This window comes from Athene cunicularia (assembly GCF_003259725.1).
Source record: "Athene cunicularia isolate RWA chromosome 1 unlocalized genomic scaffold, athCun1 chr1_part1, whole genome shotgun sequence".
Lineage (NCBI taxonomy): Eukaryota > Metazoa > Chordata > Aves > Strigiformes > Strigidae > Athene > Athene cunicularia.
The window spans coordinates 27,399,636-27,413,815 of record NW_020799091.1 but is presented as its reverse complement, the minus strand read 5'-3'; the positions used below and the strand labels follow the sequence as shown (position 1 = coordinate 27,413,815).

The following is a 14,180-nucleotide window of genomic DNA, read 5'->3' as shown; positions in this document are numbered from 1 at the left end:
GGCAGCGGGGACAGGGTAGGCGGGCGGCAGAGACAGGGGCAGGGCAGGGCAGGGCAGGGCGAGGCGGGACGGGACGGGTCTCTGCTCCGATCCTTCTCGCTTAGCCACCGGCTTCGGATGGGTTAATGTGCTTTTTCGCTTCCTCATCTCGCAAATGAAAGTGTTTTCTTACCTGATGTGTCAGTTGTGACGCGTGGCTCGTGGGCAGCCACTCTAACTCTACTGTGGAGTAAATTATGTCTTATCATAACGCGTAGCACAGCATCAGAATCCAGGCTCTGGCGCCTGTGTAAAGCTCTTTAGGCCAAGAAGACACTCGTGTGAGAAGCCTCCCGTTCCTGGGTTAGGAGAGCTGTGCGGGAGGTGGTGGTGAGCAAAGGGAATGCCCATGTCCGAGAGTGCCTTAGAGATCTGAGGAGACAGATCTGAGAAACTGCTCAGAGATTTTTCTGGAGAGCTGACATAGCTCTTCAGATCTCAGGGGAATAGGAAAGGTTCTGGGTCATGCACTGCAGGCTGGCCCAAATACCTCTGCACCAAAGCTGTTCATACGAAGGCAGGCTGAATAGGAGTTTGAGCTGAACAAAGCTGTCACAAATCTATTTAGAAATCACTTCCCTACTTGTGTTTTGCCAGACTGATAAAGGCATGCAACCTTTATAGTGTGTAGAGCACGTGTAGGTAGATCTAGATACATGGCATGAATAAACAATAATAAACGATTGCAAGGTAACAGTAGGAAAAAAACTACTGGTTTTGGCTAAACAATTTAGAATAGTGATTTTTCATCCGTAATTGTTGATATGGCACACAGATATTGATGATTTCTGAGATTAAAACGCAATTGTTGAGCTCCCTGTAGCTCTACTGGTAAGCCCCTCTCTCTCAATTTCATACATAGTATTTTTTAAAGCACTTTTATATTTTAAAATTTCTGGCTCGTTTCAGATTGCTGTGCTCATTGTTAATCCCTGCATTATTTCTAAGTGGAATTTTATGTGTCTGCTTGGTGGTACTACTGTGGGGAATACGACTCTGGATACAACAAAGGAAAAACCAGCTGATCTCAGCAGGAAAAGATGGGAAGCGGCCGTTGCTCGTTGCCTTTTTTCACCCATATTGCAATGCCGGTGGTGGAGGCGAGAGAGTCTTGTGGTGTGCCATAAGAACGCTCCAGAAAAAGTAAGCATGTATGCTTATCAAATACCATATTTCATTCTTAGCTACTGATGGTATTATTTATGCATATTTTTGCACTTCACATATTTAAATAGGTATCATTACCAGGCTGACCATTTTTTTTTTATGTCTTGAGTTTCATCTCACTGCACTGTTCCACTTCATCCTTCCTGCTGTCCTGCCATCCTTCTCTTGCTTCTTCTTTCTCTCCTTGGGAGAACCCCTCCTCCTTCATCAGTTTTCCATTACCGGTATGGAACTTCATATAGGCATAACTCATCAGTAGATTACTGATAATCTCGATACTTGCCTCTTGGTGCAGGTGGCAAAACAAATTAACATCTAAAATTGGTACATCCACTGGTTGCACAATCTTCTGCATTTTACTCATGCTGTGCGCTAGACAGACATCTCCTAATGTCAGGCAAGGTGTTGTTCTTAGTCTGTGGAAAAATACTGATCTCATTTTATGTTTTACTCAAAAAACATTTTCCTGAGTCCTCAGCCATATGTTTTTTCTGCACATCAGAAAAAACTGGAAGTATAAGGAAAAGTATAATTGAGTTAAAATCATTTCAGAGACATTTGTTCTCACGTACTTTGAGTAATTTTGAGTGGATAAAATTTTAGTTTCTTGTTAAAAATTTTGAAGAGAAGCATCTATTAAATTCTTTCTCTTTTGCAGGTACAGAAATATAACATGTGTTGTTTACACTGGTGATAGAGATGCTACTGCAGAAGAGATAGTAGAAGGCGCTTTCAGAAGATTCAATATTAAATTAACTCATCCTGTGAAGTTTGTATTTCTAGAAAATCGCTACCTTGTAGAAGCTTCTCTTTACCCTCACTTCACTTTGCTGGGACAGAGTTTAGGATCAGTGTTTCTTGGCTGGGAAGCTCTTCTGAAGTGTGTTCCCGATATTTATATTGACTCAATGGGTTATGCCTTCACGCTTCCCCTCTTTAAATATTTAGGAGGTTGTTGCGTTGGATGCTATGTCCATTATCCCACTATCAGCACCGATATGCTTTCTGTCGTTAGGAATCAAGATACCAGGTTTAACAATGCAGCTTTCATTACAAACAGTCCTCTTTTCAGCAAATTTAAGCTTGCCTACTACTACTTCTTTGCTTTAATGTACGGATTGGTTGGTTCCTGCAGTGATGTGATTATGGTTAATTCTTCTTGGACACTAAATCACATCCTTTCCCTCTGGAGAGCTGGGGCTTGCACTAGTGTTGTGTATCCACCATGCGATGTTCAGACCTTCCTGGATATTCCACTGGAAGAGGAAAAGAGCACCACTGAGTATTCCATTGTTTCTGTCAGCCAGTTCAGGCCTGAAAAAGATCATCCTTTGCAAATCAGAGCCTTTGCTAAATTGCTGAAAGAGAAGAGACTGGGGCAGCAGCCATCACTGAAACTTATCTTAATTGGAGGCTGTCGTAACCAGCAAGATGAAGAGCGTGTAAAGAACCTTAAACGTCTTTGTGAAGACCTGGGAGTTAGTGAAAATGTGACATTCAGAATAAATGTTCCTTTTGAGGAGCTAAAGAGACACCTGGCCGAGGCCACCATCGGCCTGCATACGATGTGGAACGAGCACTTTGGGATCGGTCAGTATCTTTCCTCTGTGTTCAGCCATTTGTCCCAGCTGGGGACACAGCTGGGGAGGGCTTCAGTTCATGCTTAAGGCTCCTCAGTGTAGGTGTCTAAGCATAGAGGTCTGCATGCCAAGCAGGTGTCCAGCTCCCCTTCTCACCAGAGGCAGTCTAGCTGAGGTAGAGCCTACAGGACCAGTTCAGATGACTAACCACTGGCTGCTGCGGTAGTGCAAGTTGAAGCGCTGTAGATGTTGTAGAGTCAATTATGGGCATCCTCTAGTCACCTAAACAGTCAACTAGTCCCATCTGTGCTGCCCAGGATGTCCTGCCTGACCTCCAGCTCTCCAAGGTCATGTGTTAGGTTTGCCAGCTTTACGCAGATGCCTTCCATACCCAACAGAGCCTCAGAAGGCAGCAGGTACTTCTGTTTAAGCAGAAGACTGACTGCAGGGGGAGCTTAGACACAGTTCAGATGTAGATATCCATGTGGAGAGATTTTGATTGTGTTTCACCTGCCTCAAGTGCCTTTTGAAATACCTAGTATGTGTCTTGGGCTTCTAGCTGCTGTTTCAGAGGCGTGAGTCTCCCACAGATCCTGTCTGTTATTTGTAAGCCCCACGTAGATGCCACCACGTACCCTTGGTCACCTCATTGCACCAGGCACCTGTGCTAAGGCAATTAAAAGTTCTTAAATCAGTCACCATAGTGTGAAGCAGAATGCCAGAGAGGAGCTGGGACCTGGTTTGCAGTGTGCTGTCATACAGAATAAAGGTATTGGGCACAGTTTATTGGGATTAGTTGAGTCCTGACCTCGAAAGGGAATGTCAGATTTACCCTGTCATAGATTTATGGCAGATGGGCAAATGGCAACCAAGCAGACATACGCTGTACTTGGCTAGAATGTGACTAAACTGCACTTAATGTCATCAGACTTCATGAGAATACAAGTTAAGTAACTATCAGGAGTTCATAGTCTGTGGGAACTTGGTATACAAAAATTTACTCTGAAGTGACTCTCAAGCATCTGCCACAAAATGAAAATAATTATTTCTCAGATTTTTTTTTTTCAACACAAAACAGTTTAATTACTTTTTTTAAAAGTGATACAGTCACACTCTGGTTTTGAATTTCAGTATGATTTCACCTTCATTTCCAATGACTTCTTACCTGTAAAAAACATGTTCCAAAACTTTGGAGCATTATTTAGAATTGGCAATATTTGAGCTAGGGGAGCTTTTTAAAAATCAAATCGGAACTGAGAAGAATCAGCAATTAAAGTGATTTCTGAGGTCTGTTCTGGAAACATGGAGGAGAATTGAAGCTGATGTGTACATTATATGCTACTCCTATCCTACTGCTTTTGGCTGAGGAAAGCTTACTATCAGATTCCTATTTCATTAAAATGTCTTCCATCAAAAATACAGATGTAGTGATACCAATTTTTACTATTTTGTCTTGATGAGTTGTGAAAAGCTATAAAGGTTTATTAATCTGTCAAATACTAAACTTCTGAATATCATCTCATTGAAATGTGCATAGTCATCTTTTCTCTCAGTATCTTTGTAAATGTTAAAAAATATTCAGCGTGAATGAGAAAATCAATACAGTTACATTCAGTTCTAAGTGTTAATTATTTTTTGCTGCTGCCACTATACCATAAAACCATCATTGCAGTGTTCTGTCACAGAACAGAACTATGCAGTGTTCTGTCACGGAGCTGCCTTCCATGTTTGTCTTTACACTTGTTTCAGTATCTATAGTGGATTTTTTTCACAGTATATATACTGGTGATACAATGTCTCTCAGGGAAATCAAATATGTTGCAAGAACCACATCTTAAACAATTATATCTGATTTCTAGTTTCCATTTTATGTGTTTAAGATGAACTATCATTTCAGTCGTTAGGACTGAAAAACAGATTTGTTTTTTCTTATGAGACCATTTACTCTGTATTTTTCAAACTGACCTAGAACAGCATTCTGTAGTAACTTATAATTCTGAATTAATTTAACTGCGGTTTTAACTTTCCCATGCCTTATAGAACACCAAAGTACATGATGTGCACATTCATATTGGCGTGTTTTGTGTCTTTTACAGGAGTAGTTGAATGTATGGCAGCTGGCACTGTTATCCTGGCTCACAATTCTGGAGGCCCCAAATTAGATATTGTGGTACCCTACGAAGGATGTATTACAGGCTTCCTAGCAGAAAATGAGGACAATTATGCTGATATGATGGCTTATATCCTCACTTTGTCTCCTGAAAAAAGGTTAGAGATCAGAGAAAATGCTCGTCGCTCTGTGCACAGGTTTTCTGACCAGCATTTTGAAGAGACTTTCCTGTTATCTGTGGAGCCATTATTTAAGTAAATGTATATGAATAAAATTAACTTTTTATATTTGACTATGTGTCACTTATATCTAATCTATGATCCCTTGGTCCCATTCTCTAAAGAGATTTTTTTTTTTTTTCTGTCAGGGCATCTGCTTTATGTAATAGAGGGTTTTTTATTGGGGAAGAAATGCTCCTGAAAATTTTCTGTGTTGACTACATGACAGTGCGGTGCACTGTAAAACCTTCTGGATTCACAGAACTGTCATATCTTCTTGGTAACAGAACTGCATCTGAAAGTTCTTTTATTTATTGAATACTTTCAGTCTCCAATCATTTCATGACTCTTCACCCACAGTCCCCTTTTTAAAGTCAACACTTTTGTCTGATTAGCTTTTGTATCCAGATTTTTTTTTTTTTCCCCAGAATCTGTAGCACATTTTCAATTTGCTGTCCTCCATTGTGTGGCAAAATTCTATTATGTGGGATTTTAATTGTGGATCTGGAGATTTCATTACCTACAGTGATTCCTATAGCTTAATCATATGGTGGTTTTGCTAGCTTGATTTTTAATAAGTGTAGTAATTGCACTTGTCTATGATCCTCCTATTAGCTATTTCCTCATGCCCTTTCACAGTATGACAACTTAATGGTATTTTTCCAACCCTACTCTACTGAGAAGTTTTCTGTTCCTAGGGAATAGAAGGGTCTAGATTAGAGGGCATAATTAAATGCTATACAAACAAGAACGTTAAAGTCCTGAACTACTGCTTGTTATAAAACTGAGAACACTGTGAACAAAATGTTCAAAAATTGAACATCTGCTTTTGTGTCAAAAAGGAAAAACATAGAGTCCTTATTTGAGCCATCAAAGCAGTATTTTATATTTTAGCAAACTAAAGAGAAGTGCAAAAAGCTACTGAAATCAAACTTTAGAATGTGGTTTTCCCTCTATTTTTCACCTGGATTATACGAAATTTTGTATATAAAAAAATACGGTTGGAAGAACCTACTGTTCCATGTTTTATTATGCATTAGGTAATGCACAAGTCTCACGGTGCTAATAAACCCTTTTACTGCTACTATATAAAACTGATGAGCAGTTGGTGATACTATGTAGGGTCAGTACTATAAATGACCTATGGATTGTAAAGCTGAATTGGCAGTACACAGAGATTATGAAAAGCTGGAGGAGTTTAAAACAGAGTTGATGGAGCTAGAAAAATATACTGACTAGGAGACTTTCTAACATGATACAAAAATGTTTAAAGAGAGTATGCAATCAGAAATTTGCTTAAGCAAGTGTTGTCAGAGATGTCTCAGGTAGTTTAGAATAATAAAGATGTAAGTGCATTTCAATCTGGATGAGGATTTATCAACATTTAGACATCTGAAAAGTAGCCTGATTTTTTTCCTTTTAAACACAATAGTAACAACCTTTCATGAATTTTAATCAAGCATTTAGCACTGTTGAAAAGCAGTTGATTTACTTGGCATTTTATGTCAGCTGTCCTTCAGTTTTGTTACTGATGTGACTGAAAGCTTTGAAACAGTAACTGCTGGTGTTTTAGGTAGCTCTTGCTTCCTGCTTGCCTTTTTCATTTCGTGTGTCAACACTAAATGACCCATGGTTATTTTCTAAATCATCATTGGATTTTCCAAGTAGTTTGTGAGATAAACTCATCTTTTCTTCATCTGTTTGACCTTTATTTATTGAAAGGATGGGAGACTTCATGGTTCTCTCTGCTGGAGAAGTTGCCACTTTTTCCAGAGATTCCTCCAGCTCATGTCTGAGTTCATCTTCAGAGTCTTCAAAATTTCTGTAAAGTAAAGCAAGATAATTATATTAATTAAATATATCTTTGTTAAAAGCCTTTCTCCTTTCAAGGTCTTTTGAGATTATCTTTTTTTAAACACTTTATAAAGAATATACAAGTGATACATAATGTGAACTGTTTCGTCTTTCTCTGTGAGATTATTTATCTGTATTTATAAGGTAAGAGAACAGGAGCTGCAAAGTCATGTTAATACTTCTGCATAACATTTTTAATTACAATGTTGTCATGTGGCATATTAAATTACAAAATTAAAGGTTAAATTAGCAGACTGTAAAACAAGTAAGTTTTCTTCATCTATTAATTTAAAAGAAAAGCCTTAGGCAATGCGAACTGTCATTTCACAAAAAATAGTTGTATGGATTTTTCTTCTGAGGTGCTTGACTTACGTGTCTTCATCATCTGATCTTGGCTCAAGTCTGCCTTCATCAACAGCAACAGCAGAGCAGGTTTCTGAATCATCTTCCTTGTCTTCTTTTGGAGGAGACATAGTTAATCCCTCTTCTGGAATGGAAGGGAAATGTTCCTTTATTTGTATATTAGCTAACTATAAAAATGCGTAAAGTAATAGTAAATAAGTAAATGCTTGAATTATTTTTTGTTGTTGTTCTTCAAATTACAACAGTGTAAATACCATGCTTCTGTTATTCTTCATCACATATTTTAGTCAGTGGTTTGTAAATTCTGCTTAGTGGAACGTAGAGTGTTTGTAGACCATAACCAAAGGACTATAAAAGTTAAATAAGAAAGGTGATCTAATGTTAGTAGGTTTAAGTTCCCAATACAAGGATTTGCATTTTCAGTGTGTGCTGGGTTTGTGTGGTGGGGTTTTTGGTAGCGAGGGAAGGGGCTAAGCAGTAGCCCCTGTGAGAATCTTCTGAAAGCTCCTCCAGCTCCAAGTTGGACCCGCCTCTGCACTGAGGCCGAGCCAATTAGCAATGGTGGCTGCGCCACTGCGGTAACATATTGCCCAGGGGAATCTGGGATGGGGAGTGTGACTTACAAGGAGGAGTTACAAGAGGGACACTCATGCACACACTGAGGTCAGTGGAAGGAAGGAGGGAGAAGGGGGGGAGGTGTGCCCAAGCAAAGACCCCCCCTGCATCCCATGGTGAGATGGCAGGGCCACCCCCCTGCCACTGTGGAAGGTCACCAGAGGAGCAGAGATTCACCTGTGGAGGATCCCACACCACAGCATGCAGCTGTGCTTAAAGGAGGCCAGGACTCTGAGGGGAGAAGCAGCCCCCTTGTTGTAGCTCGATGCTGGGGGAACTGCAACATGCAGAAGTGACCTATGCCAGAGCAGCACGGCAATGGCTGCAGCCCACAGGAAGAACTCACGCCAAAGTTCATGGACAACTGTCTCCTGGGAGAGGAACACCACGCTGGAGCAGGGGCAAGTGCAAGAGGTCCCTCTCCTGAAGAGGGAGGAGCGGCGAATTGACCATAACCCCCATTCCCTGCCCCTGCACCTCTGAGGGGCAGGAGGTAGAGAGATCAAGAACAAAATTGAGCCTGGGAAGAAGGAAGGAGTGGGGGGAAGCTGTTTTTGAGATGTGGTAATGCTTCTCTCTGTTCCACTCTGTCTGTTAAGTGGTGTTGTTGTTAGTGTTTGAATTAAAGTGATGATATTTTTCTTCCCCTAATGAGTCTGTCTTTTGCCGTAACCATAACGGGTGAGCCTCCTCTTCCTGTCCTTATCTTGATTCCCAAGCCTTTTGCTTTATTTTCTCCTTCCCATTCCTGAGGTGGATGGGGTGAGTGAATGGCATAGTGGTGCTCAGTTTCCCTCTGGGCTCAAACCACAACACGTGGAAAACTTAGGGGAGTACTGTTTAGGAAAGACTGAAAATTACTATTTGGGTTACCTAAAAATGCTTGCTTTCAAAGACTGAAGGGCAATCCTAACCTGAAGGTGAGAACAATGACAAGAGTTGTTGCTTTAGTATAAACACTAAGTTCTGCATGTGATGCAACAGAAATCTGACAGTTTGGGTAACACTGTACTCCACAATGTCAGCTTGAAGTAGCAGGGCAGATCTGGGCATTGAGAAACTGCCATATTTTAATAAATGTAACTGATAAAAGCAACAGCAAGATGAATACCTGTGTGACTTATTCTTGCTTTAGCCCTAACTGCTACCATTAGTGAAAAGTGGCTTGAATTTAATTTTGTTGGGGTTTTTTTTGATGTGTAAGCAATAAAGCTAGTCTTAGGAGAGGAACTGAGCTAGTACATTTAGCTGGTTTAGCCTTCAGGATGGGGCAGTTCTAAAAAAGCTCATTATGCTATGAGAAAACATGTATGTGAGGCATAATTAGCAGGAGAGTGCTGACTGCACAGTTGCAAATGAAAGATATTTCTCATGCTCTATTAAAACTGTTGAAACTTGGCATGTACAGTTTAGTGGGCATAAATCCTGTCAGCCAATTATATGTTCAGCAGATTGGCAAATGCGCATAAAACGACAACGTCTGGTTACATTTAACATCTTTCTGTGGAAGATACTTCAGCTTTTTAGCTAACAGCTTTGATGCAAAGTAAATGTCATTTCTAAACCAGTCTTACTTTAGGAAAGTGCTCTGCCGTGTGAGTTCGAATCAATTTCAGGGTCAGCTGTACCAGCATGAACCATGTTGTAAAGTAAGTCCCCACTGTAGTTTAAGTCGCTATGTACTATAATTTGCAGTTGTTCTACAGAAATACATGTATTTATATAAATGGTTTTTACAGGGTTCTTCAACCTCAACAGCTGCAGGGGCTAGATCCAGGTTTGTGGCACTGACAACCTGCTGGCAGAAGTAGCTTACCTCTGTCAACCCAATCAAACGAAAGAATTATATATGAAAGTAACAGACAATAAGTAGGGCTTGCCCTTTTCCCTGCTATTGAAAACAGAAACGTCCCAAAAGAGGCCTTTCACTGCTACAGGACAGAGCAGTGGCTGCTGGGACAGGCTGTCTGTGTCTTTCCAGTTTGCAAACTGCTTCAAAATGTTGGTTCTCATCACATACCCTCTGCCAATGGTAGAGGAAACAATACACTAAAGAAAAAACTTGCAGAATTTACAGTAGCAAATCTCATACCTATTTCTTCTTCAAGACGGATGAAGGAATCATTAGACAGCTCTGCTTTTGCTAAGATGTTCAGGAGTGTCCCTGGTGGTGTTTGTTTCCACTGCTTCCTGTTTTCCAGGATGTCCTCAGGCAGAATAGCATGGTCAGCTGAAGAACAGCAAGGTTCTCAGGTCACTAAAGCATGACTGTACCTTGGCACTGTCTTTTCTCAGAGTCAGACTTCCTAGTCTTGACACCGATTTCTTGCTATCGGGTAATGCTGGAACCTTTTTTTCTCTTCTTTTGGGTAATAATCCTGAATTTTTTGTAAGCATTTGATCTGAGTGATACCGTAGAGAAAAAATAGTTTGGACTATTTGTCACTAAAAATTTCTAACGCCAGTTTGAATGCTCATGTAACTGCTTATTAAGCCTGCAATAGACAGGTGCAGTTTCACTAAGCAGTCCTTGCTCTCAAACTTGCTGGCTTCTTGGTGCTGAAAAAGCTTCAAAGAAGTTCCTATTTCTTTTGTGCCCTACGCTCTTTCATCTCAGGCAGAATGAACAAGAAGTGGCATATTAATAATATTCTGCTTCGTCTTCACTGTCCATGCAAACTCTTCAGGTTATTTCTGTGTATCTGGACTGTTGAAAGCATGCTGGAATGCTGGAAAAGCTCCTTGTTTGCAGCAACCAGTGACTGGCGATACCTGGCTGCCTGGGAATACAGGCACTGGTGCTGTAAGAAACCTGACGATTAGCCTCTTCTGAAATAGAGATCACCACAGCCAAACCTGTGTGAGCCAGTACTTGTGATTGTGTAGCAACACTAATGTGTGGAGTGGGAAGCCAGAACTCCACCACCACACTCTGGGATGGCGTCAGCAGCTGACTGCCTTAGTTCTTGTGTGTCATTGACTCAAGGCCTGAGGGAGTGGTGTCGATTAGTTGCATAGGCTGACATATTTAACTGTTGTTACCCAGGCCACAGAGTGATTCATAAAATGCAGCCCTCTTTATATGTATGAGCAGCAAAATGTGATTGCAATATAGGAAAGAGGGGAAAATGATGACTGTATTCTATGGTTTAGCACACCAATAGTCTCAGTTATGAAGTCCTGAAATTAAAAGCCTGTCAGATCATGTGAACATTCTGGTATGGAATTGTTTTGACAAAGGTCTGTAAATAGTCTGGCTGAATTTTAGCAGATCCTTACTTTCACTGAAACACAAAATTTTCTTACCAAGTTCATTTTCAGCCATAGTAGGACATACAGATGTGACATCAGCATCAGCTAAAAAATTCAGTAGTGTCTGAGGAGCTCTAGTTTGCCGGTGTTTTCTGTTTTCTTTCCTATCATCTGTGTTATTGGACTCTAAGGGGAAGAAAAAGAGAAGGCAAAGTTACTTCATTTATTTTAAGTATATTTCAGTGTGATTATCATATTATGTGATAGAGAGTTCATCAAATAAACTTGCTATAGGCTGGAATTACTGAATTTACCTAACTCCTATGTAATTTTCAGGACTAATACTCAGCATTGCATTTCCCCAAGAAATACCTGTTTGGTATCCAGATAGTTCTCCCAAAGCTCTGTCCATAGGATCTTCATAAATTTCCACCAGTTTATCCTTAAAATTCTTACCACCCACAAAAGTTAAAGTCTCACTGAGTTTATCTAGTACCTGAAAAAACAATAGATTACTCTCGAAAGAGAAAACAAATATGGGACAATAACTAAGCACTTATTTTACCGTGTTTGCCAGCCATTCACATGCATGCACAGGAAAACTATGTAACAAAAAGTGAGGCAGCAGAATTCAAAAGTCAATTGTGGTTTGTGTATCAGAGGGCTACATGGGTCTCTGCAGAGATGTGAAACAATGGAATGACAAAATAGTGCTTTATAAAATAAGAATACATATACTAGAAAGAAATTATATTTTTCCATGTTGCTGTTATAAACAATATATTAATAAAAATCTTAATAGGTAGCTATTACATGTTGATCAGTCACAAATGTCATTTTAATAAATGACACATAATGTTGTCTGTAGTCTCCCACTTTTTCTAAATAACAGCTGGTTCATCACAACATTATTTTTGCTCTGTGATACAATACTGGTGAAAAGAATCAGAAATGTACTAGAACAATTTACAAATCAAATTTGTCATTTGCAGACTAACTCAATTTTGAGATGAGTTCTTCCCCTCAAGCCCAGTTAACAAAATTTAAGTATCTGCACTCTTTCATCTTTTACCATGTGAAAGATTGACCCAGATATCATCCATTATTCTTCTAAGCAATTATTCTCTTGAATAAGGTCAGATATATTCAATATGTCAACAATCCTCAATAGGAAGCTTCATTATAACAAAGGTAGAAGATGGTAATGGAAACAAGCTTTAGGATCATGGAGCTACTGTCATGGTTTCAGATTACTAATGTAAATGCTTTAAATACAACTACAACATACCTCTGCTTCTTGAATGCTGTCTTCCTCAGGAACACATACATCTAAATTAATTTCAAACTTTACCCCTCCCTAAAGAAAATTCACACACTTCATTAATTTATTTTATTAAATAAAAAAATTAAATGTACACAGTTTATATGGAACTACAAATGTGAAAATGATTCTTCTATTGAAAATAAATTCTATTTAACAATATTTTTCTTCTACTTAACAATATCAAAGTGGAACAAATTGGACAGAAATAGATGAATCTATGGATATTTTCAAATTATTGCATCCACTTTTGATTTTAAGGAAACATGTCTTTGATAATCATTTAATTCGAATCCTTGTAATACACAGAGTTGGTATACAGATGGTTCTCAACCAGTATTAAAATTTGAATACCGTACTGCTTCCATAGAATATTTCACATTAGACCTTTAGTACACTTCACAATGATCTCATGGTTAGAAACTTCCCTGCTATCTTATGTGCATTTATATTCAATTCCCATCCCCATTTCTACAATTTTACAAAGCACTACAGAGAATAATGTTTTACATCAAAACGTTAACAAATTAGCAGTCTGACTTGACTTCATTTAAACTTTGAGTAAACGTGAGTTCCCATACACTACTAAAGCAGTCTGATAGAAAGATGAGTAGGTAGGGATTGATTACTATCTGGGAATATCTGAAGGAAGTGTCCCTCAAATGATCAGAAAAGATCATTTATTTTCTTAGTGATTCTATCTTCTCATATAAACTTCTAACAAACAGTAGACCAGCACTCTTAACTGACTCTCTAAATAACTTTATTTCCAGAGCTATCGTGGTAACACAATAATTTGAAATGTACAGATGTAAGAAGAAAATGGAAAAAAATACAACAATAAGGATGGATACCTTTCTGTTATGTTTATTTCCTAAGAGTTTTTGGTCTTGCCTATCCTGGAGTCTGACTTGTTTAAAGTTTTCTTCCATGTCCTGAAAGGAGAAAAAAAAAACCAACCACTTTAAAATACAATCTTTGGAACCAGAATATGTGTATACCCTGTGAAAAAAGACTTGTTTAAGTAGTAAATGTAGTCACTGATTTCCTTGTTTATGTATCTGAAAGAACATTCTATTTCCTGCCTTATTTAGACTCTAATACTAAAAGACATTATAATTCTGATTTATCTGGCAAAAACAAAAAATAGGAAACAGTGCATAAAGTGCAAACCTCTGACTTTTCAAAAACCTGTGTTCGAAGGATACAGTACTGTGTCAAGAAATAAATAATACATCTTTTCTTTTTTACGATCATATGCAAGATGACTCAGGCTGATTTCATTCTGGAAAACTCTGGAAGTGATGAAAATCAAGACCATAATAGAAACCTATGCCTGTAAAAAGTATAGCCATCTTTCATAGCATCTTGTTCTCTGGTAACACTCAAAAAATATTTAATTACTCCTTTTCATATTCCTTTGTTAGAGTCTGTCAGATAAAAGCAAAGTAAATAATGGTATGCAGCTCCTTCAGTGATCTGCTGCAATTAGGGCATATCCTCAACCTCAGGTGAAACCACAACAATTCACAGATTTTACTTTTTTAAAATATCTGTGCAGTTTCTCCAGTAGATGGAGTGAATATGAACTAAAGTGTCCTCAAGCAGGTGCAAAATCTAGTGTTTCTTTTTCATTATCATGTATTTCCCATTAATTCACT

At 38.8% G+C, this 14,180-nt stretch overlaps 2 protein-coding genes across 2 annotated transcripts in view; one reads left to right on the top strand and one right to left on the bottom strand.

Annotated features, from left to right (window-relative positions):
• Positions 1 to 61: 61 nt before the first annotated feature.
• ALG11 (ALG11, alpha-1,2-mannosyltransferase) lies at positions 62 to 5,188 on the top strand. Its single transcript, XM_026853666.1, has 3 exons — positions 62 to 1,182; positions 1,865 to 2,796; positions 4,883 to 5,188. Exons 2-3 carry the CDS (start codon positions 2,115 to 2,117, stop codon positions 5,152 to 5,154), a joined length of 954 nt encoding a protein of 317 aa, XP_026709467.1. The 5' UTR covers positions 62 to 1,182; positions 1,865 to 2,114; the 3' UTR covers positions 5,155 to 5,188.
• Positions 5,189 to 5,308: 120 nt separating this feature from the next.
• NEK5 (NIMA related kinase 5) overlaps positions 5,309 to 14,180 on the bottom strand; it is a 29,495-nt gene continuing 20,623 nt past the window's right edge. Inside the window, exons 17-23 of the mRNA XM_026853678.1 lie at positions 13,374 to 13,454; positions 12,487 to 12,555; positions 11,571 to 11,694; positions 11,253 to 11,384; positions 10,039 to 10,176; positions 7,341 to 7,455; positions 5,309 to 6,936 (exon numbers count right to left, since the gene is read on the bottom strand). Coding sequence (XP_026709479.1) covers positions 6,684 to 6,936; positions 7,341 to 7,455; positions 10,039 to 10,176; positions 11,253 to 11,384; positions 11,571 to 11,694; positions 12,487 to 12,555; positions 13,374 to 13,454 — 912 coding nt within the window. The 3' untranslated portion in view covers positions 5,309 to 6,683. The remainder of the gene's footprint in view (positions 6,937 to 7,340; positions 7,456 to 10,038; positions 10,177 to 11,252; positions 11,385 to 11,570; positions 11,695 to 12,486; positions 12,556 to 13,373; positions 13,455 to 14,180) is intronic.

What these genes read in the sequence shown, in the direction of transcription:
- ALG11 (XM_026853666.1), top strand. Translation starts at nt 2,115, where the DNA reads ATGGGTTATGCCTTCACGCTTCCCCTCTTTAAATATTTAGGAGGTTGT. An exon ending in GAACGAGCACTTTGGGATCG is followed by an intron (nt 2,797 to 4,882) that starts GTCAGTATCTTT and finishes TGTCTTTTACAG; the next exon opens with GAGTAGTTGAATGTATGGCA.